At 44.7% G+C, this 22,001-nt stretch overlaps 2 protein-coding genes across 13 annotated transcripts in view; one reads left to right on the forward strand and one right to left on the reverse strand.

Annotated features, from left to right (window-relative positions):
* SLC66A2 (solute carrier family 66 member 2) overlaps positions 1–22,001 on the forward strand; it is a 157,943-nt gene that overhangs the window by 52,518 nt on the left and 83,424 nt on the right. For 2 of the 9 annotated variants that reach the window (XM_053964606.1, XM_053964641.1), the window contains one exon: positions 11,841–14,608. The exons of 6 other annotated variants lie outside the window; for them this stretch is intronic. In XM_053964606.1, the coding sequence (XP_053820581.1) occupies positions 11,841–12,048 (208 nt within the window). In that variant the 3' untranslated portion in view covers positions 12,049–14,608. Of the gene's footprint in view, positions 1–11,840; positions 14,609–22,001 lie in introns of those variants that run through there. One more of the 9 variants, XM_053964649.1, reaches the window with a different exon arrangement.
* The window catches only part of KCNG2 (potassium voltage-gated channel modifier subfamily G member 2), a 53,610-nt gene continuing 49,920 nt past the window's right edge, over positions 18,312–22,001 (reverse strand). For all 4 annotated transcript variants that reach the window (XM_053964555.1, XM_053964546.1, XM_053964575.1 and 1 more), the window contains exon 3: positions 18,312–20,701. In XM_053964555.1, the coding sequence (XP_053820530.1) occupies positions 19,907–20,701 (795 nt within the window). In that variant the 3' untranslated portion in view covers positions 18,312–19,906. The remainder of the gene's footprint in view (positions 20,702–22,001) is intronic.

A 22,001-nucleotide genomic window follows, 5' to 3' on the forward strand; every position in this document is an offset into this window, starting at 1 on the left:
CATCCCCTCTGTTCAAAAAGTAAAATCAAAGCAAATGACTTCAAACCAAAAGTATTCATCTTTTACAAATAGTTCAAGGCTTCTGTACAGTAATAGGAATAAAGCTCTGCTGGCATGTTTAATGAGTGCTCTCTTGGTAGGTGCTTTTCTCTGTGCCCTGAGAATTTGAATTACAAGAGAAAATTTATTGTACTTCTGTTACAAAACCATTCCATTAAGTTTAGGTGCTCTGTCTTCCTCTGGCAAGGAGGTGTCATGCAAGGTATTTTGCATAGATAAAGTCAGGTAAAGGCACAGAAGATGGGAATTGAGCCTATCATGAAGACATGAGAGATGAAAGTTTTCTAAAAATGTTGTCTTCCTCTGTTACCTAACAAATTTGGGAACAGAGGTGCCTCAGTTTTTGACATTCCAGCACCTGTATTGCTTTGTTAGAATTCACCTCAGCCAATTTTGTAAGTGAGTTAAGTTACCTGCACATAAGTGGTTGCAGAGCTGTCTCCGTTAGTGCAGTAGGACTGAATGGGATTAGAAATATGGAGGTAAACTGAGATTTGAGTTTGAAGAAATACAGGTTGAGATGCAAGGATGCAAACAGCCATAATGATAATACTGACTGTGATGAAGATCTGTAAAGTCAGCAGAGAGGTGAGTAATTTAAGTAGTTAACAGATGAGCCAGAACAGCATTAAAAAGAGAACAAAGAACCTTAGGTCAGGAAGTGACTTTGCAGGGTGGTCCAGAAAGACTACTACAAAGAATTGGGTAGAGAATGGGAGTCAGGCAGATGTGAGTGGGTCAACTACAGAGATTTTCTGTTTCAGCTTTGACCTGTAATGGTGTGTTTGGTCCTCTGCTCCTCAGACACAGAGGGACAAGCAAACAGAAGAAGAGTGGGAAGTGCAGAGACTGACATACTGAATGATGAGCCCAAAAACTGAGATGGGGAGAAATGCTCATAGTATTCTTGAGTGGAATGTGGAAAAAAAAAAGTCTTGATATCAGAAAAACCTGTTTGAACAAGGTTGAAAGGTAGGGTTTTAATTTGTTCTGGGGAGGATGGCTAGGAATGATACATGTCTACATCACATCAGGGAATTACATACCTAGCCAGATGTCCTGGCATTGTCAGGCAAGTTTTCAGGGTAAGTTGTGGAAGCCTTGTCCTGTCAGATACTAAGTCTCATAACAGAGAATTTCCTAAAACAGGATTCATAGCATACAAGGCAGCAGATGGCAAGAGTTTGGGAATGAAGATAGGCTAGGGGATATCTATCCTTGTTGAACTGCAAAAAAACGTACTGGGGCTCAAATTTTAAGATTTGTTTCATGCTACTGTGTGTGGGATGTGATCATGATGCTTTTATTTCCTCCCTGCAGCGTTCAGTTCTGCCTACAGCAGGTCTTGAAAGCTCTGCAGCCACTGTGGGTCAGTGGCAAAGTGGAAAGTGGCTCAGAAAGTGTTGGTTTGTGGTGGCACCTGCTGACCAAGCACAGCCTTCCCACTGGGCTTTGCTTTAAGAATCAGCATAGAGGTGTATAGTGTGTCACTGTCACCAGTAACTTCATTGCTGCACCTCTGTGTGCACTTGAGCATGTGGAAGGAAATGGAGAAATCTGGAATTTCAGATGAAGAACTAGGTGGTGACATACCTTCATATAGAGCTTGCAAGGGATTATTTCATAGAATCGATAAGGTTGGAAGAAACCTCTCAAATACTGAGTCCAGCCATTGACCTAACACTGCCAGGTCTGCCATTATTTCCTTATGGTGCTAAGATGTTTTGGAGGAGAATGCAAGCTTTGTTCTTGCAAGTATCTGTAATTCCTTTCCAGACAGTAATCTGGACTTTGTCCCTGAGTGATCACTCTTATTTTACCCACTAGTGTGTTTGGGGTTTTAATTTCCCCAGTGTTTTCCTAGAACATGAGAAGCATTTTTACTAACTGAAGGATGTGATTATTCATGAAAAGTAATGACTGCAACATCATTAGATTTTGTCCTTGTGGATGCTGGCTTTGAAGACAAGTGAACTCCAATCATCTAGAAAAAGGAAAGCACTGGAGCTGGGACTGTTAACTTGCTGTATATTGACTAAAGAGGTAATTGGGGTTTTTGAAGTAGAAACTAGAAGTGTGCTCAAGCTTTGTACTTGTTATCATATGAAGATGAAGGGAAAATGTGCTCAAATTACCTCGAGTTGAATGAAGAGTCTGATGATCTCTTGGATGTCTAGGGCAGGAAGAAAGGAAGATTTAAAAGCATTGCTTTGAACCTTGGGATACACAGCTGTGCTGAATCAAACCTCTGTTCTCTCATGTCTTTTGATTACCTTTCAAATTGAATTTGTCCCAAGTTATTTACAACTAGAGCAGGAAATGCACTGAATTGTGTTGCACAGGGACGTTATTTTCATACTTCTTGGCAATGGTCTTGCAGGACATAGCAGTGACATGGCAGTAGGCAGGCTGCAACTACTGGGATGTGGCAGGCTAACTCACCCTGCAGGGAAGTGAGCCATGGGAAGGAGTGCTGCTTCCTGGGATTTGTTTCCCTGTGCCCTTGCATGGCAGCAGGTCCTTTTATCACCCACCTTTCAGTGCATGATGTGGGGCCCCAGGGTGGGCTGTGCCAAGTGGCTGGAGAGAAGATGGGCAGCAGGAGAGCATCTAGAGCAGTATGAGCCAGCAGCTGTGCCTGCAGCTCCACCAATTGCAATGCCATGAGTGGGAGATGAGAGACTGGGAAGCAGGGACAGATCTTTGAGAACAACTTCACGAGTGAGATCTTGAAGAATGGTGTAATATAGGTGTGCTCTGCACCATTCTCATTACATTGATGGTGCCATGTGTGTTGGCAGCTGACTGCGGTTATCATGAGAGGTGCAGGATGTGATTTTCTGCCCTGGCACCAGAGGAAATCTGGTCCCTGCCACGGAAGCAGGTCTCAAGCTTCCCAGTTCACTAGCAGTAGAAACAGAGCCTGTCTGATGTGTGTTCATACCACATGTCTAAGCAGACCTGAGCTTTGCAGTCTGGTTGGTATCCATCTGTGTCTCCTGCAAAAAGGGCACTGGTGTGAATTGTGGCTCAAATCTCTCCTCTGATTCCACACCTGCTTCATAGAACTTGGAGCTTTTTGTGCTGTTTAAGACCTGCTGTCCTTCTTTCTGCAGCACAAGTTGTAGAGTGCTAGAAGTACTTTGTAGCTGTTAAGGGTTACCAGTTTCTGGACCCCTACAGACTGAACTTTAGGCAAAGCTGCTTGGCATAGTTGGAGGCCATATTAGTGATCCTGGACTATCTGCCAGCCCTGTGTGTCGTGTCTTGTAGTTTCCTCTTGATTATCCTTTCACAGACACGTTCTAACAAATACTGGCTTTTGGGTGGATATGCTACATGGGATCAAAATGCCTGACACTGCCATACTTGGGAATTTAGAAAACACATATTAATGAAAAAAAAAATTACAAATACCCATTTAACCTGATTTTCTGTGAAATTTTTGTTTAGATGCACCTTTTTGGGTTTGTTTGCCTGATGGTGTTTCAGACTGAAATCCTGCATTTAATCTTTCCTCATTGATGAGTACAGTCCCTGAAAATCACAGGAACTTATCTATAAGTTGCTCTTGGATTGCAGCTGATGTGGTATCAATTGCTTCTGATTGTGGCTTTAACTCATCTGCTTCAGCTTGGTTACAGAGGTCCAAAATAAATGCTGGATCTCTCTTGCTGCACGCTCCTCTTCTGCTAGTATTGTGGGGCTGGATTAATGTCTTTCTCTGGAGATGGTCAGTGCTGCTCCAGCCTCAGAGGAATTGTTGAGAAGTGAGGTAAGGCACCCACACCAAGCAGGGCATGTAGGACTGGTGAATGGTTTCATGCTTGGATTCCCAGCTGGCTGTGCAATATTTAAAACAAGATCTTTGCTTGTTCACACAGAAGGACCTGTCTTAGGGTATGCACACTTAGTTTCCATGTTTTCAAACTTCAGACACTTTGGATATCAAATCCATGTGTTTTCTTTTTTCTTCTTTTCCTTTTAATTGTATTTGGCAGGCTAAGCAAATTGGTTAGCATGAGGAGGATTCCTTTTTTTGTTAAGCCATATGGCATTTTGTTAGAAACAAATGCTCTGTTTATTAATTTTTGTTTTGTGCAGTGTTAAAAATAGCATGGCATTCGTGTTTCATGTTTTCTGGTCTGTGTTTCACTGCTGTAGGCGGGCCAGCCTCTGATTGAAGTACAGTGTTAGGGATGCTTGCTGTCTTTCCTAAGTAGACTATTTTGGAGCTGCAAACGGGAACTGAAAGTTTTCCAAAGTCAGGATGTTAAAACTGAGTCTGCTTTCTCTTCCAGACATACTTGTGCAAATGGCTTGTGGGAGGTAGCAGCTTAAAAGGTTGCTGGAAAGATACCTTCTGTACCGTCTTCCTCACTTCCCAAAACCAAATGCAGTGTTGAAAATACTCATTGACAGGCTGCTTCTGTGTGGATTTATTCCTGAACTAAATACTATATTATCAGCTTTTAAATTATTTTATTCTGCTTTTGTATCCCATCATTCAAAGATTTGTCACTGTGTTTTAACATGTGTGAAAGTCAAGTGCTAATATATGAAGAAATGTCTGAAACCATGGCAGTCTAATCAGATTTTATGATTTGGCAAAACCTGTGTCATGGTCAGGATATGGGGAAGTTTACCATGATGTGGGGCCATGATGTATGGAAGTTGTAGACAGCTTCCACTGATTCTTGAACAGAGTCCAGGCTAATTCTCCTCTTTATGTAGGTAAAGGTAAATAAATTATATTATTTTTTTCTCTTATCAAACATAACTTAAAAGTCATAGAGTGTCTGAGCACAGCTAGCCCTAAGTTTTTGACTGTAGCAGGATGTAATTACATCAGGGCAATACGTACCTCCTGTTGCTATTTGTGCTGAAATGTCTGCTCAAACCACTAGAGGATTTTTCAATGGAAGTCACCGTCTAGTGTCTGATTCTCTCAGTGTCTTCCAGCGTGCAGGGTATTTTTGGGTTTGTGTGTTAAGCTACAAACATGCAGAGTCATAACATCAGTGTGATAAAATCTGCAGTGCAAACAGGAAGCAAGGACTGCTGTGTCTTTTTCCCTCTGCATGTTTTGTGCTCAGTCCCAGCCTGTGTTCTGCAAACTGATGCTCTGCAGCCCTTCTGCTGTTTGGATGGAGGGTTGCAACAGTCTTAAAACAGACTGGTTCACCAGGGAAGTGGAACAGGGAGGCTTCACATCTGATACTCTTTTACAAGATCCTTCTTTTTGTTAATTTTTATTCTTTCAGATGAAGGAAGAAGAAAAATGTAATGATCCACAAGTGACTAATGTTGAGCAGAGTGTGCAAAGACTCCAAGGGAGAATCAGAGACTTGAGACTCTGATTTTGAGACAGCCAAGTTTTGTGCAGAAGGAATGAAGATACTGAGAAGCTTTGATTAGAATAGTATTAGTCCTGGATAAGGCAGATAGAACCTGAATATCTAGCAGATATAATAGTTTTGTAAATTACTCATCCTCTAGTATAGTTCCACAGAAAGAAGCAACAGAATATGGTTTGGAGGTTTTTTTTCCTCTTTCAAATGTAGCTTTTTCTACATCTAAGTAATTCTATAAAAATTAAGGTTTGTTGGCTGACTGCAGATACCGTGTTACTGATAGCTGCTTAGATGCTGTTACTTCTAGTTGCTGTCACTTCATGATTAATATACAAGATACAGGGAACCTGAAAGAAGGAAGTTATTCCATGAGAAAAGTGAATGCTGTTTTCCAGCATGTAATTTATTTATTTAGCAAATGAAGATGGGTACAGCTTATTTATGAAATCTGCTATCAGTGGTAGAGAACAGCAGCACCATAGGGCATTTTCATATTACCATATTAAAAACCATCATTTAGCAACCAACCCCTAATCTAGTGTCTGATCAGAAGGGCTCAGTGTCCCTCTGAGAATTAATTCCAGCAACAGAATAAATAAGTGCTCTTTCAGATTTTAAAAACAGTTGAAAAAATACCAGCTTTTCCTCTTTGTGGTTATTTGCCATTTATGCAGACTTGGCCTGGCTGTTACTACATTAACAACTCCTTCTATCGAGCTCAGCTGTGAGGAAGGCGCTTGCTTTTTAGGAGGTTTGTTGTCATTGGATACTGTGGTGCTGATGTACATTACTGGGAAGTGCTATTTTTACTGCAAGTCTGCCTCAGCCTCTGGCAATACCAGCTATTTGAGTGCAGTTCCTGCCTCTCCAGTTGGCATCTTTATTGTCAGACAGACAAATGCTGCTGTTTGCTTATTTCTGCATCCCGAGGTTGCTCTCTGGCACTGCTCACCCCTAATCTGCTTGCTCATTTGTGCTAAGAGCAGTTGTGCTGTCCTCCTAGAGTGTATCCTCCATATCGACAAGGTGAGCATTTCCTGCCTTCTGCCTCTCCCCAGCTTAGCTTTGGGCTGTTTCAGGAAAGAAATATTTACTCCTAAGTCCTGCTTTGCTTTGTAGCCGGTGCTGCACAGAACAGCTTGGCTTGTGTGACTTTGCAGATAGCAGGAGGATGGAGTGTGAAGTTAGTCTTTGTGAGATAGTCTGGGAAATTTTTGCTGCATGCAGCCTCTTTGTGCTGTGCTGTCCAGTATAAGGCAGTGTTAATAATGGGCTCTGACTGCCTGTTGTAACAAAGCCTCTTCTGCATTAGCAGTGCAGCATTTTTGCTTGCACTGTGAAGCCAAGGGTCAGACTCTGGTGCACCAGAGTCTGTGGTCTACCAGCCCACAATACCTAGCACATGGCAAAGGTGCAGGTCAATGGGCTGACATTGGTTATATGAGCATCACCAAGACCAAATGCTGGATCCTGCACTTGGGTTGCAACAAGCCCAAGCTACAGGCTTGGGAAAGAGTGGCTGGAGAGGTCCTCAGCAGAAAAGGACCTGGGGGTGCTGGTTGACATCCACCTAAATATGGAGATATTTAAAAGATGTGCAAATGCACCACTTAGGGGCGTGATTTAGAGGTCGACTTGACATGGTTGGGTGAGTTTAGGTTAATGGTGGAACTCAGTGATCTTAGAGGTCTTTTCCAACTTCTATGATTCTATGATTCACTCAGCAGAGTTACAGTAGAGCAGTGAAGCAAGGGCTTAGGTGTGCTCTCCTCTTTTTGTTCTTTCTTCTCCACAACCAGTTGAAAATTCCCATTTCTTCTGGGCAGTAAAATGCTTCCTTTTTCACAGACACTGCTCTTTTCTCCACCAGGCCAGGTAAGGGGCAGCTATCTGCCCGAACTAGAATGGTGTCTTTCTTGTCTACCCCAAAAGTAGGACCAAATAAAAGAATTACCTCTCTTCCCCAGCTGGGTAAATTTGAGAAGCTGCAGACAAAAACTGGCTTTTCTGTGCAATGTGGCATCCTGAAGTGATACAATAGCTGGAAGGTATGAGAATAGTGACAGTGTATCCATGCCATCCATCCCTCATAGTCGTACACAAACCGCTGCATCATTGCAAGTGACATCTGCATATGCAGCAAGGGGAGAACAATTGCAAATCCCAAACCAGGGGGAGGACCATTACTATTGCACTGAGAATCTGGAGACTAGAACTTGACAAGAAGCTGTGTTGATAGTGCAACCTTCATCCAGCCCGTCTCAGGCCTGTGATGTGGTAGTGGGGGCAGAGCCAGCTCTGTTTCCTCCAAGGTGCCACACAGATACTCGATGGGTTTCCCAGCAAGCTGACTTTGAGGCTCTGTGTGTGGGTGCTGGTTGATATGGGAGAGAGTCAACAGCAGTTGTAGCTTTTCCTCTCCCTGGAGTGGGCACGGAAGGAGTGAGACATGTACTGATTTGGAGAGGGTGCTGGGGGCATTCCAGGGTGCTTAGAGTGGTGAGGTGAGGGTCCTGGGCCAGCACACACCTCTTTGCTCATTCCCTAGCTTTACCCTCATGGTGGATTGATGTTGGCTAATGCCAGGTGCTCACCATGCCACTTACACTGCTCCCGCTCCTCAGCTGGACAGGGGGAGAGAAAAATACAACAGAAGGCTCATGGGTTGAGATAAGGACAGGGAGATCACTCACCAGTTGCCATCACAGGCAAAACACTCAAGGAAATCAATTTAATTTATTGCTGATCAAAATCAGAGTACGATAATGAGAAATAAACCCAAATCTTAAAACAGCTTACCCAGACCTCTCCCTTCTTCCCAAACTCAATTTTATTTTATCTTCTCTACATTCTCCCCACAAATGGCACAGAGGGAGAGGGAATGGGGGTTATAGTCAGATCATCACATGTTGCTTTTGCTGCTCCGTCCTCTTCATGCTCTTTCCCTACTCCATTTGGGGTTCCTCCCAGGGAGACAGTGCTTCATGAACTTCTTCAATGTGGGTGCTTCCCATGGTATGCAGTTCTTAATGAACTGCTCCGCTGTGGGTCCCCGTGTGTCCTTTCCATGGGGTGCAGTCCTTCAGGAATGGATTGCTCCATCCACTGCTCCAGGGGTCATAAGTCCTGACAGAAAGCTGCTCCAGCTTTGCTGTTGTGGGCTGCACTCTTCATGGACCCCCAGGTCTTGCTAGGGACCTGCTCCAGCACAGGCTTCCCATGGGGTCACAACTTCCTTTGGGCATCCACCTACTCCAGGATGGAGTACAGGTGGATCTGTGCTCCCCCATGGACCTCCATGGGCTGCAGGGGCACAACTGCTTCACCATGGTCTTCACCGTGGGCTGCAGGGGAATCTGTTTCAGTGCCTGGGGCACCTCCTCCCCCACCTTCTGCACTGACTTTGGTGTCTGCAGGGCTGTTCCACTCACATGTTCTCACTTCCTCTCACCTGGCTGCTGTGTAGTGCAGCAGTTTTCCTCCCTTTCTTAAATACATTATCCCAGAAGTGCTACCACTGTCATTGATGGGCTCAGCCTTTGTCAGTGGCAGAAGCATCTTGGAGCCAGCTGGCATCGGCTCTCTTGGACTTAGGGGAAGCTTGTGGCAGCTTCTCACAGAAGTCACTTTGTAGCCTGCCTCCCTGGCCCCTGCTACCAAAACCTTGCCATACCCCAAACCATCGACTCCAAATTAAGGTCATTTTCAAGGACTTGTGTACCAAGTTTTAAGTTCTCTTCCATTCCTGTCATTCCCTGTCCTGTTCCAGTCTCTTTTTTTCTATCCTCTTCTCATCTGACCAATCTCTTGGCTCCTCTGCTGTCTCCTTTGCTTTCCTCTGTGGCCCTTCATTGCCTTTTCTCTCGCACAAGACTGTCCCCATTTTCTTGCTAAGCTCTTTGTGATTACCCCCTGCACCTTTTGGTCTCTGTTGGACGTGCTCTTTTTGCCCAGTCCCAGCCTCTCCTCTGGGAGGGCAGCCAGCACTCCCGCAGTGACTACATTGCATCAGCCCTGAGAACCTTGGTGCAGCTGAAGGACTGAATGTTGTGGGATGTCAAGCGTTTTCTGTATTTTATTTTCGTTGTACCTTGGTGACTTGCAGGTTTTCTCTGGAGCTTTGTCCAAACTACTGGACTGAGAAGGATGTATGTTTTTTGGTACACAGACAGACCAGTGGCATTAGCTCTTTAAACTACCTGTAGCATTTTTTAAGATCATTTTTGTCAAGGATAAGTTGAGATTTTCATGTGTGTGGAGTGTTGTCATGTCCTCCTGGAGTGAGAGCTCCAGGCATGATGATGATGTCCTTGAGTGTCAGATGTATGAGCTGAAGTGTAGGCTCTGGAATGTGCAGAGCCTATCAGAACATGCACTGAATTTCCCAGCCAGTATTGCAGACTGTTGAGTTGACAGGTGGCTTCCTAGCAAAACACAGACTTGCTTTGGCAAACCTGGCACAGCATGTGACACAGTTAGGGGTGTGCTTGGCTCCTGTGGTTCTGCTGAACTGCAGGTCCTTAAGTTTTCCCTCAGTGATTGATTATTCCTTCTTTGAGGGGGTTAACTCTTCTCTAGGCTGTACATCTTCTGACTCTGTATCTTCTCCTCCACAACTGCACTGCACTGTAAAGTCACTTTAAAAACCCAGCTGGCTTTCTCCATTGAGGGAATGAGTGACAAATATCCTTTGTATTATGGATATTTGTTAAATTCCTATTCAGCTATCTCATGGTATTCCTGAATTTCCCTTTTGTCAACAGTGAGCAGTTAGTTTGATCAGCCTGGTTGAGCATGTGCTTTTAGTGAGGGTGCCTAGCCACGTCAGGACAGATTCACAATTAAATTGTGATTAGTTGCCCAGCATTCATTAATACACTTAAAATCAAAGGAGGAGAAATACTGACTGTCAGCAAGCAAGGCGCCAGTTTTATTACTCTCAGTTTATTGCTTTCCTAATTAAAATCTCAATCAATCCCTTGACCACCACCTGCATCTACAAATGTCGTGTAAGTGTGATGTAAAGTGACTTGGTGTGACTGGGAACGTGCACGGGGCAGGTGGTGCAAGCTCTTTGCACCAAGCACAAATTATGTTTAGAGTTCAGCAGTTTTTTTCTTTCTCTGATTATTTATTTATGTTTTCAGAATGACCTTGGATGGGAAATGACTGCTCACTTAACCCCATATCCTTGCTTGCAGTTCCACATAGTTTCTGTGGAAGGTCCTGATTGTAGACCTGTTTTGTGCTGTGGGCCACATGACCTGAGTTACAAAAGGCTTCTGTACAAACTGATGCTTTTGTCCACCCTTTCCATGTGGGGACAGAATGGGCTGCAGCATTTGGCTTGGAATGGCATTGTGCACTTGTGCCCAAAACACAAATCCTGCAAGGTCCTGCCTGAGTGTTTGAAAAATGAACATTAAGTCCTGCCCTGCTACATGGACCTGACTGTGTGTGATGGCGTCTGTGCTGGCAAGATGTAAATTGCTTGTAATTATGACAAATCATGTGCAATGCTCATTCTGTGAACTACAAAGCTTTTGTCCACTGCTGCTTATCCAGCTGCTTAAAAAGCTCTCATGATAAAGTGCATGAAGCTCAGAAACAGCCTTCCAGGTTTGGTTGTTCACATTTTGTTGAGGACACTGAAAATAATTTGGTCTGTTTGAAGAAATTGCTTCTATTCCCCAGAGTTTCTCCTGATATGGGGGAGCAGAAGCTGGACTACAGGACAGGAAATACTTAGCAGAAGAGCAAGATGAAAGCAAGTTTGGTTATTAAAACGAACTCTGAGCATTGCTCTTGATCTATGTCCTTGATAAAAATCCCTAGTGCTGTTCATCCTTCCAGTAACAGCTGCAGACATGTAATTTCTCCTCTTTCTGTATTACTGGACAATCTGTCTGCTTTTTTTTAGTTTTTTAGACATTTTCTGCAGTAATGAGTTATTTCTTCTATCTGTTTTGTTTGTTTCAGCACATGCTAAAAGTGCGCATGCATGAGAAAGCAATCTGTGTGTTACTTTATCTTGCATGAGCACAGAATGGCATGCAGAAGTAACTGCTGGGATGAATTGTTGTTCTTTTCCATGTATTGTGTGGCAGCCGTGTTTACAGAACACCACTGAGTCAAATATCCTAGCTGGAGATTTTAAAATGTTTGATACCTTCATAGCCACAGGTGTTTGGAGCTGTAATTGCTGAGATAAGAGTGCTGCAGTTTGTGGAGCAGAGAGTTTGATCCTCCCTTCCAAGTACAGTGCTACCTGTCTTGGCTAGGCATGCTGTCTGTCCCTGTCAAGGGGAGTCCCTGCCCGCTGTTGAGTATAAATACTAGCTGCAGTAGGTGGGATCCTCTGGCACAGCAGGTCTAATCCAAAACCAAATTCTCAGTAAACACTCTTCCCTTTCTTCTGCCTTTTAGTATCAAGATGGTGCTGATGTGGACTAGTGGGGACACATTCAAGACTGTTTACTTCATCCTGAATCAGGCCCCTTTCCAGTTCTCCATCTGTGGACTCCTGCAGGTATTTGTGGACATCGTTATCCTGTTGCAGGTTTACTTGTACAGCCACTACCCTCAGAAGCCCGTGTCCCACACTGCACACCCAGCCAGCACCAAGGCCCTGTGAGGAACTTGGCTGGGCACATTGCAGGTCAGCAGAGTCAGCCATGGCATCTCTTCTTCCAGTTGTAAATACTCCTGTGTTGCTAAGTTGAAAGCAGAAATGAGAACAAGTATGGAAAATATGGCTGCGCGTCCAGCTCAGGAGGTTCTGTGTTAAATAACTTGCTCTGTTTTCAGACTTAGCTGTACAGAACTGTTTCTTGGTGGGGGTAGGGGCACTTTATTTTTGCATACGTACCTATGAGCCTTATTAATTCATAAATGTTTGTATATTTAATCACAAGGGCTGGATGGTTTGTGGTTTTAATGCTATTTTAAAATGTTATACCACAGAAATCATAGGATATTTTGTCTGAAACTTCTACCTATTTATATAATATAAAGTCTGTATATTGGTAGGAAGTTTGTGGTGTTTGCTAGCATTCAGTATCTCCACGATGGAAGAAGCAGTATTCAAGAGCAAATCCAGGAGCTTTCTCTTTTCCCTATAAGGGTGTCTGGTGAGAGAAGGTGGGAGTGGGAGGCCCTGCAAAGAGGGGCACAGCCAGAAATGAGCTGGCCACAGATGCTGTAAAGCTAAAGAGCGAGCAGATGTTCATCCCTGATGCAGGAGGACACATGGAGGAGATGATGGAGGGGGTCTGATGGTGCTGGAGTCACATCTAGACTGGCACAGCCAGTCATCCAGGCAAAAAAAGGAGCCAGTGGGAGACTGCAGGGAACTTAGGTAGTCATGCTTTGAAACTGTGGGGTGTGGGAATAGCCTGCCCTGCACCTGGGGGGCAGCACTGCCCCTGCAGCTGTGCACAAGACAGAGCTGGACTGTAGGATGTCTTTCCCAAACCAAGGGGCCAGCAGATGGGTGTTGCCAGTATTGCAAGGCAAGTATTTCTAGATGTGATTGAGCCGCAAAGATAGAAGCAGGTCCACTTTCATTGGCTCAGAGAAAAAATTTAAGACAGAGAAAAAGCTGCATCCCCTGGAGTGGGACCAGCATCTGACAGCTTGATTTGTTGAGGTTGAGATTCATGTTCATGTTGTTCAATGCCAAGCAAGAACCATGTTATGTTTTGGGGTGTTTCCTGCATTGGCTCAACAAGGAAGGAGTCCATGTTTTCCTTTTACTGTTGTGAACTGTTAGGCTCTTAAAGAAGTTCTTCTCTTTTAGAAGAATCAGCAGCCTGTACTGAGAGGGACTGAGAAGGCTGAGAGAGCAGAGTTCATGTAGATGTTGCTCCTAAAGGCCATTAGCCAGCATAGGTCACCATGCTCTGTCTGTGACGTGCAGCTGCTGGTAGTGTTGACCTGTGGGGGCTGTCACCAAGCCCCTGGGCTCCTGTTGTGACACTGCTGTCATGAAGCTGCCCCAGGTGATGTGAGGAGACTGTAGCAATGCTCTTGGTCCCAGGAACAGCTATGCCTGTGCTGCTTCCTTCATGAGGCTTCTTTCTTCTGCTGGGTGAGTCCCATCTGGCCACAGGCAAGGTGTTGGACAGATTTTTCAGAATAATTTTTTCTCTAAGAATAGCCCAAGAGCTTATGTTTTCTTAGCAGTGGCAGCAAGTCTCATATTTGATAACTTCAGTGTGTAAGTCAGATACTTCCCCTACCGCACTTTCTTTGGGAACCTCACGATTTGAATCTGGACTGTCGTCATTGGTGGCAAACTGTCCAGTGGAGGGGAATCACACTGTGCCAGGCACTGACTCCATGCTCGTTGTTCGATACCATACTCTTCTAGGCCTGAAGTGACCTTACAAAGACAATGTACTCAGCATGGCAGACTATGAATGTTTTGTTCCTCTCTTTTCTCCAATGTTCTGGTTGTGTTACAAGAACATCTTGGCTTTTGTCTTTTTTAATTGAAAACTTAACAACTGGCTTCTCTGGTATGCTGCTTTAATGAGGATTGTATTCCTACTGTTTGAAAACAAACACTTTGTTGTGTGTTTTAATGGTCTGAAGGGTTTTTTTTAATAACTTGTAATGGTAAGATGTTTGTATTTGGTGGTCTTTTTCTAATATTCTGCAAAACAGGGGTGTAAGAAAATAATGAAAACATACTTTTGTATGTTATACCTTCACCTGGGAGTGCACACTTTTGGCCACCTCTGTGGCTTTGAACTACAGATATTACTGAGGATAAAACAATTTCTGTTTTTTTCCTTTTGAGATTCTTCCTTGGGTGGATTTTTGAGTCTGTCATCAGTACCTAAACCAGTGAGCTCTGCGAACCAGTCTCATTTACACCAGAGCAGCAAATGCTGGAAGAGAAGCCAGTGAAACCATGTCTAAGTCATCTTTTGTATGTGGCATTTAGCAAGTAGGACTCTTGGCCAGGAACTCTAGAACTTCTTGCAAGGTACTTTAGGGACAAAGTGTTACAGAACTTCTGTTTTGTTCTCTAATTGTCAGGAAGTATCTGTTTCAATGATCACCTCAGAGAATAAGAAATTGCCTACTTTAAATGCATATCTTTGAATATATGGCGCAATTGATGGACTTTATTTTTTTTGTCAGTTGCAATGTTTTTTTTTTAATAAAAATTACCTGTTATATATAAATTGCAGTGTTGCTTTGTTTTGTTCAGGTATAAAATGTGTGCTTCTTAACTCTTGTTATAAATCATCTTGTCAGGGGCATTGTTGATACGAATAACTAATGTGGTTTTTCCTTCTGATGGGTGAGTAAGCAGAAGGCATAAATTGTCCTGAAGTCATGATGCACAGCAGGGATTCTGGATTTCTGTTCCCTGCTCTTCCATATATACCAGGGTAAATTTAACCATTGAGACCACATAACTTGCGTTTGCAATGCTCACACTAAAAACCAAATTACTAACAGATTATTATGTAGCTTTAAAGGAACCCTGTGTCATGCAGGCTGCAGAATTAAGTTGAAGATAGGATACAGATGAGGGACGTGTTTTTGGCAGCCTCTGCACAGAAGATGAGGACACTGAGTCTGTCATCTCATGGCCAACTGCTGCCCCAAGAGAAGTCTTGGCCACTCTCTCTGTTCACTCTGAACAGGAAAACAAGCCAAGGCTGTCAGGAGCGGCCTTGCAGCTGCTGTGCACCTCCTGATCCTGCCAGGCTGCTGATCCAGGATGTTGGGCTGCTCTGGCATGGAGAGGTGGTTTGCTATTGCTGTGTGCAATGACTGCAGGACCTGCAGAAGGGGAGTTGGGGAGGAGAGAGGGCTGGAGGTGTAGGAGAGAGGGTTGGGCAGAGCGAGAGGAGAGATGTGGGGGAGACTGAACTTGCTCAAATAAGGGGTTGAAAGGTGATACTCCTGAAGGGAAGGGATAGAAGGAAAACCAAAACATGAAGATAGGTAAATCAGCAAAATGGAAAGGAGAGGAGGAGGAATGTGAGGGTGGAGAGTAAACCCTGCCTGCTCTCTTGCAGTCTGCTGGCAGTGGAGACCCAAGCAGTTCTCACAGCAGTCAAGCCTGCCTAACACTCGCAGTGCCTGCACCTTCTCTCCCAGACAGTGCTGGTATTACTGGCTGCTGCTTTGGCATTCACTGTGGGGAAGCCAATGGTGGGGCTGGCCCCGAAGGAAACAAAGGGGAACCCCATCTCTGGGTGCTGCAGGAGCCTGCTGGCTGGTGCAGTGCTGCCCCAGACCTCCCTTAGGGCAAATCTCTCCCTCTGCTGTGCATGGCAGGCAGTGGTCTCCACTGTGGCTCCATGGAGGCAGAAATTTCATGGTTAGATGTTTGAGATGCATGCAGTTAGGTGCAATTAAAAATATTTACAACATAAAATAAAGCTCACATTTTGTACTGGGTATTAAGCAAAAATTGGCCCACAGGTTCTGTTTGTTAAATCTGATTGTGATCCTTAGGCTTGAAAGCCAAGCAGGCTTCAAGGACCTGACTGACAACTGTAGCTTTGTTGGAGGCTTTCTATAAGAAAGAAGACATCAATATGAGAGTAAACAGTGTGCCAATAAATAAACACTTCCTGGATACCTGTGCCAACAGCCGTAAATAAAAGACGGGGACTAGAACATAATGTGAGGTTTACCCTAGGGCAGGGGCAGGTCTTTCTGTAAACAGCCTTGTATGCCAGTCCCAAGTGGACGTCAGCATCCAGAAATGCACTGACAGCAAATACAGTGTTTCAGACCCTCCTCCTGCCCTTCTGTGTCCCAGCTTACGTGCACTTGGTCTGGTAGGTGCTAGCTGGGAGTCTGAGGGGCTTCACTCAGCCACAGGTGGGCCAGCAGCACCACACTGGATTTCTCTACCCATAAGCCCTTCCATGTGCCTCTGTCCTCTTCCACTCCAAGGCTTCACAGTCCTCTAAGGCTGTGGCTTGTAGCTGCCAAGGATGCTTTGCCCCCTGAAGCATCTGCTGTGAGGCTGCCATAGCCTGTGCCTATTCTGGCGTCAGCAGTGTAGGACAGCAGCCTCTGTGTGGCTTACAGTTGAGATGACACGAGCATCACATTTTTTCTTTGCATTACTGCTTTTTCTTAAGTGAGGCTGCTGTGCTGTAGGAAGTGGCTGTGCACATGTGCTGTATGAGCTGAAGTTGTGTTTGACTTTGTGCCATTACCTTTCGCTCTGTCCCTTTACCAGTTAACACATCCTTAACTCTCCTAAGCTATGGTTTTCATGACTAGTATTGCCAGCTGCCAGAATTTGTAGGCCTAGATCCATGCATGCTGCCACCAAGGTGGATGTGTGGACATGCAGAAGAGGTGGCTTTGCTCATGTTTCGAGTCTTTGTCCCATATAAAAGAGAGAAATATTTCTTTCCTTTTCTTTTTTTCTTTTTCTTGAGGCAGAACTAGTGTGCTACAATTGTGAAGCACTTAGTTGTTCAAAGAAACAGGTATAACTACCTGCTGGCACTGGTGTGCCTGCAGACAGCAGTGTGGCATTTATTATAGTTAGAGATAAATGGCCTTAAAATCATCTGTGTGCTGTGTCAAAAAACCCCGACCACCATACACAACAAAACCAACATTCTCCAGCAGCTGATCAAAAGCAATAAGCATCACCCATAACAACAGCTGCTCTGGGTGAAATTAATTTTCCTCTGAATGTCTTTTATGTCTGGCAATGTCTGCATCACAACTTTATACAGCTTCCAAATATATGTTGAAAAGGTTCCTGGTTTATATTTGTTTCCTCATCTGTCATCCCAATAGATGAAATGAAACTTTATTAAAAGCTAGGCTTTGACTAGGAGACATAATGAGTGGGTTTTGTCACTTTATTAAAACTCTGTGCATGCTGGAAATAATTATGTGCCTTTTGAAAAATACAAAGAACTCACTATTGAAGGACAATAGCAACTTGATGGAGAACAGCAGCAATATGGTGTGTGTCATCAGTCTGTTTTTCTACACAGCTGCTGAGCTGCAGTTTGCTGTCCTAGCACTGGTTTTTTCATGCTGCAAAGCCAAAAGCTGCATTGATTCATGGTTATTTGCTAGCACTGCAAGTGTGAAACTCTTCGTTCTGCAAGGATGTCTACTCCAGCCTGGCTTTTCTAGTAGTAAGGTAAGGGTGCTTGCAGTTTTTGGGCTTCACCACCTTGAGGAGATGCATTCTGCACCTTCCATGCACACTAGCCGTGGTCGCTTCATTCTCACTGGAGATGGAGCATGAAACACACCTGGTGTGCATGAGCCAAATCACTATGAGAAGTGAACTTGTGAGTCCACCTAGTGAGTCTGTCAGGTGCCACTTTAATATTGAACATCTGAATGTCCCCAGAAGATGCAGTGCTGCTCCTTAGCACCAGGCCACATTGTCTCCCTGCCACTGCTCCCTTCTCCAGTATGCAATCAGCTGGCTCCAAAGCTGTATCCCTGATGTCAGACCTTAATAATCCTTAATGAAAGAAATGTCTCCACCAGGAATAAAAAACCAATAAAATTAAAATCTTTCATGAGTCACAGCAACCCAGTGCTGGCATTGCTTTGCCAGGAGTCTGAGTCAGCCCAGGCACCAGGTACCAGCCCTTGACCCTCCTCTCTAGCACAAGGAGCAAATGTGTTCCTGGTGCTGCTGGGCCATGAAGGATGGGCAGAACCCTGGCGTGGGCCCCTTCATTTGATTTGCCTGCAGTTCAGTACAGCTGGGGCTTTGCTGACCCAGGTGCATTCTGCAGGGTAGGGGGCTCAGTTTTGCTGCCTCCATCTCCTGCAGTGCTCAGCAGCAAGTAACATGACTTACTTCAGATCAGCACGGCAAAACACCACCTCCCTCCACATCCAAATCACCAGACACAAAGAGTCAGCAACAAAGCTTTATATTTTTATTAAAATAAAGTGTAACTTTTCCATTTCCCTTGCTTCATTCCTATAAGGAATGGCTTAATATGAGAGTTTGGTAATGTAGGATTAGTTTTTCAACATATGTTGAGGCAAAAAAAAACCCCAAACAACAGACCAGAAAAATCCTATCTTCAATACATCAGGTTTTGTTCCCTTCCTGGTGGGTGGAGAATATGGAGGGTGACACTGCATGGCTTTAGTACATATAGGAGTGTAGGTACAAGAGACTGTTGGGTTCCATCTCCCTCCATTCCCTGATCACATCCCACCTGTAGGAACACTGAAAGACCCATACAGCATCCTGACTTGGACCAGCTACATAGTTCTGCCAGGGTGGTGGCTGGAAAGCTCATGCATGGAGCTGGCATCAATAAGCAAACATGCAGATGTCACCATATGATTAATTTTCCCTTTAAGGTGACTTAAATCCTTTGAGAATCAGGAAGAAGAGCCAGAACACTTGTTCTAAGGACAGGATTTTCTTTTTCTTAGTAGGAGGGCAAAACCAAAAAGCTACTCCTAATGCAGAGCACAGCTGCTGCACTGCAGCTCGGACCGGAGCCCACTGAAGGTGTCTTGCTGGCTTCACTGGGTTTGTACTACTCCCCTACTCCTGTTTGCACATGACTGCACCACTGAGGAAGACTGCAGAGCTGGGAGTCGCTGCTGGTTTAACATTACCCTCCCCTTCCTGAGCTACATGTAGTTCAGATTGGTTCAGTTGCCTGTTAAGCACATTTCTCGATACATGAGAGATGGAAATAGTTAACAGAAAGTGGAGAAATGTCATCATTTATAATAGTATTTTTAATATTTGGCTGTTAGCAAAGGAAAAATAACCAAGTTAACATTCAGTACCATAGTCAGGAAGATTTTTTGTATGTGTATTTCTGTCATGGGACTAAGATATAAAGCTTAGGATGGTAAATATGCATCTCTACTAAATAATACAAACTGTGCTCACACACAATTCAGAGCAGGCAGCGCTGCCAGCACTCTGGCTGCGCTGCTTCATCTGTAGAAGACAAAAGCAAGCCCCTGGTAAAGCTGAAGGAATGCCTCTGCCCTTCTCTTGCCATCCCACCTTGGCTTGTCTGAGGTTTGTGTTCCTTGGTGGTGCTGCCAAAACAAACGTTGTGTGGCGTCGCAGCACAGGGAGCCCCTTGCTCAGCCCCTTGCACAGGGAGTGCCATTGAGCAGGACAGGGAGGATGTGGCACACTGGTTCTCTGGCTCATGGCATCTGGCACAGGCTGTGCTTCTCATTACATTCTGCTGGCTGGCTGTATTCAATGGCTGCTCCTTGGGCATACCCAAAAATACTTGCTCAATAGAAAAGTCCTAAGAAAAGCAATGGAGCAGAGCTGTACTTGGTAGAATTTGTAGGGGTACTTTTCAGAGGTCCCTTAAGATCAGAAGTTGGTCTTTAGAGAAACCTTGTGTGTGTCTGCCCCTCATTTATGCAGTTCATGGCATTCTTGCAGAACTGACCTCCCTTGTCCACTGCTTCTTGTGCTGCCAACATATGTCCTCAGCTGTTCAGGGTCAAGAACTTCTCTTGGCTTACTGGTCCACCAAGGTCAGATCCTCCTGCTCACCAGCACCTGGTGGGAGTGTGGCACTGAGCCCCCTTGTACTGTCACCACCTAGGAGCTCAGCGTTCTCGTGCCGCTGGCACACCTGCCTGCTGGCTACTCGCTGCTGCTGCTCCTTCAGCTCACTGTAGGAACGGGAAAAGGTATGAAAGATGGACGTGACTGGGAAAGCCATCAGCAAAATCCCACTCAAGATACTACTCAGGGCTACCACCTGTCCAGGTATGCTACGAGGCACCATGTCCCCATAGCCAACAGTTGTCATGGAGATCACAGCCCACCAGTAACTGGTGGGGATGCTGGTGAACTCTTGCTTGGCTCCCAGTTCGCTCTCAGCCAAGTACACCAGCGGTGAGAAGAGGGCCATGGCAACGCAGAGGAAGAGCAGGAGCAGCCCGAACTCGCGGGTGCAGCGACGCACAGTGAGCCCCAGTGTCTGCAGCCCCAGTGAGTGCCGGGCTAGCCTCATCACATACAGGATGCGCAGCGCCCGCAGGAAGCGCAGCACCAGCCCCACCCGCTCCAGGTACTTGTTCCCAGCTCCCCCGCCAGGCTTGCTGCTGTTCTTTGTGGAAACCACATCCACAATGAGAGAGATGTAGAAAGGCAGAATGGCCAGGATGTCGATGATGTTGAGCGGGGTTTTCAGGAAAGCACACTTGTTTTCTGCCTGAATGGATCTCAGCAGGAACTCAAAGGAAAACCACGCCACACACACCGTCTCCAGCACAAAGATGTCATAGCACTTTTGTGAGCATTCACCCTGGGGAGAAGAGGAGAAGGAAACATAAAAGAGGGAAGAAACAGATTTAGCCAGGGAGTGAAACAAAGAGAGTGTCAGTTCTTAAAGGAAAGCACCATGTGAAATTGATACGAATTGTGATGTACCAAAGCAAAATCATGGCTGCTGAGAGGCACTAAAACCAGAGGCTACGTGTTTGACTACAGGACAGGTCAACAGTGCTCTGGAGTGTCCCAAAGCTGCCAAGAACTTGGTGTGATCTTATCAGCTGTTGGCCAGAGAGCCTAGTGCTAAAAGGCCAGTGGCTCACACTTAATTTCTAACCAAGACTTCAACACCTTTAATACAGGATTCATGGATTGTAATAAATATGTAATCCTTCCCTCCCTTCCTGATCAATAATAAATTGCTTACTAATGCTTACTAATTGCTCATAAACACCTACAGCATTTTATGTGATATCCTTGGAGTTACTTATAATCTATTATTCACTAAATACGGTACATATTTTACATTCTAGTGAACATTTATTAACACACTACCCCTACAGTCTTATATGGAGTACTGAGAAATGTAGGCATTTCTAAAATAAAAAATACCACAGGATAGAGTGGGGTATGGAGAGATAAGTGTTTTTAGTTACTGCACCTGTAACAGCTAGTGACCATAATGCCTTCCCCAAGCTTTCTTCCTCTGCTTTTCCCTGTAGGCTCACTTGGTGGCAAATAAAGAGAGCTCTGGCTCTTTAGTTACGATGCTTGTAAACAAGTCAGTCTTCAGTGCACTGGAAAGGCAATAAACAATAATGCTGGTGATGGCCACTCCTCGGTTGTTAATACTGTGGCAATTCTCTGCTATATCTCAGTACTTCCAGCTGAATAATAAACAGATTTTGATGTGGACAATTATAGGGCTAGTGCTGTTTCCTCTGTAAATGCTCATATAAAAGTGTGAATGCTCTGGGGACTTTGCGTGGAAGGCAAGTGTATACTTATTTAAGGGAAGTGTATATTTACTCAGTGTGACAGTTTGAACAGTTTGTGAAACAGTTTGTTGTAAGGAGTCCAGCCATGCTAGTGGGGTATGTGACTCCCACTGGATGCAACAGGTATTAGGTCCCAATGCCCAACCTCGTTTTACTTGCCTATGCCAAATTACAGCAATAAGACATCAGCTGAGAATGGCAAAGCTGTGTCAAGCTGGTCCACATTTCACCACTGGTGAAGCTGAGAACCTGGCACATCTATTAGCAGTTTTGCCTACATACTCAGCCATGGGAGTCTTTTGTTCCAGAGAGCCAAGGAAATTTTTAATGCACAGC

This window comes from Vidua chalybeata, chromosome 1, assembly GCF_026979565.1.
Source record: "Vidua chalybeata isolate OUT-0048 chromosome 1, bVidCha1 merged haplotype, whole genome shotgun sequence".
NCBI lineage: Eukaryota > Metazoa > Chordata > Aves > Passeriformes > Viduidae > Vidua > Vidua chalybeata.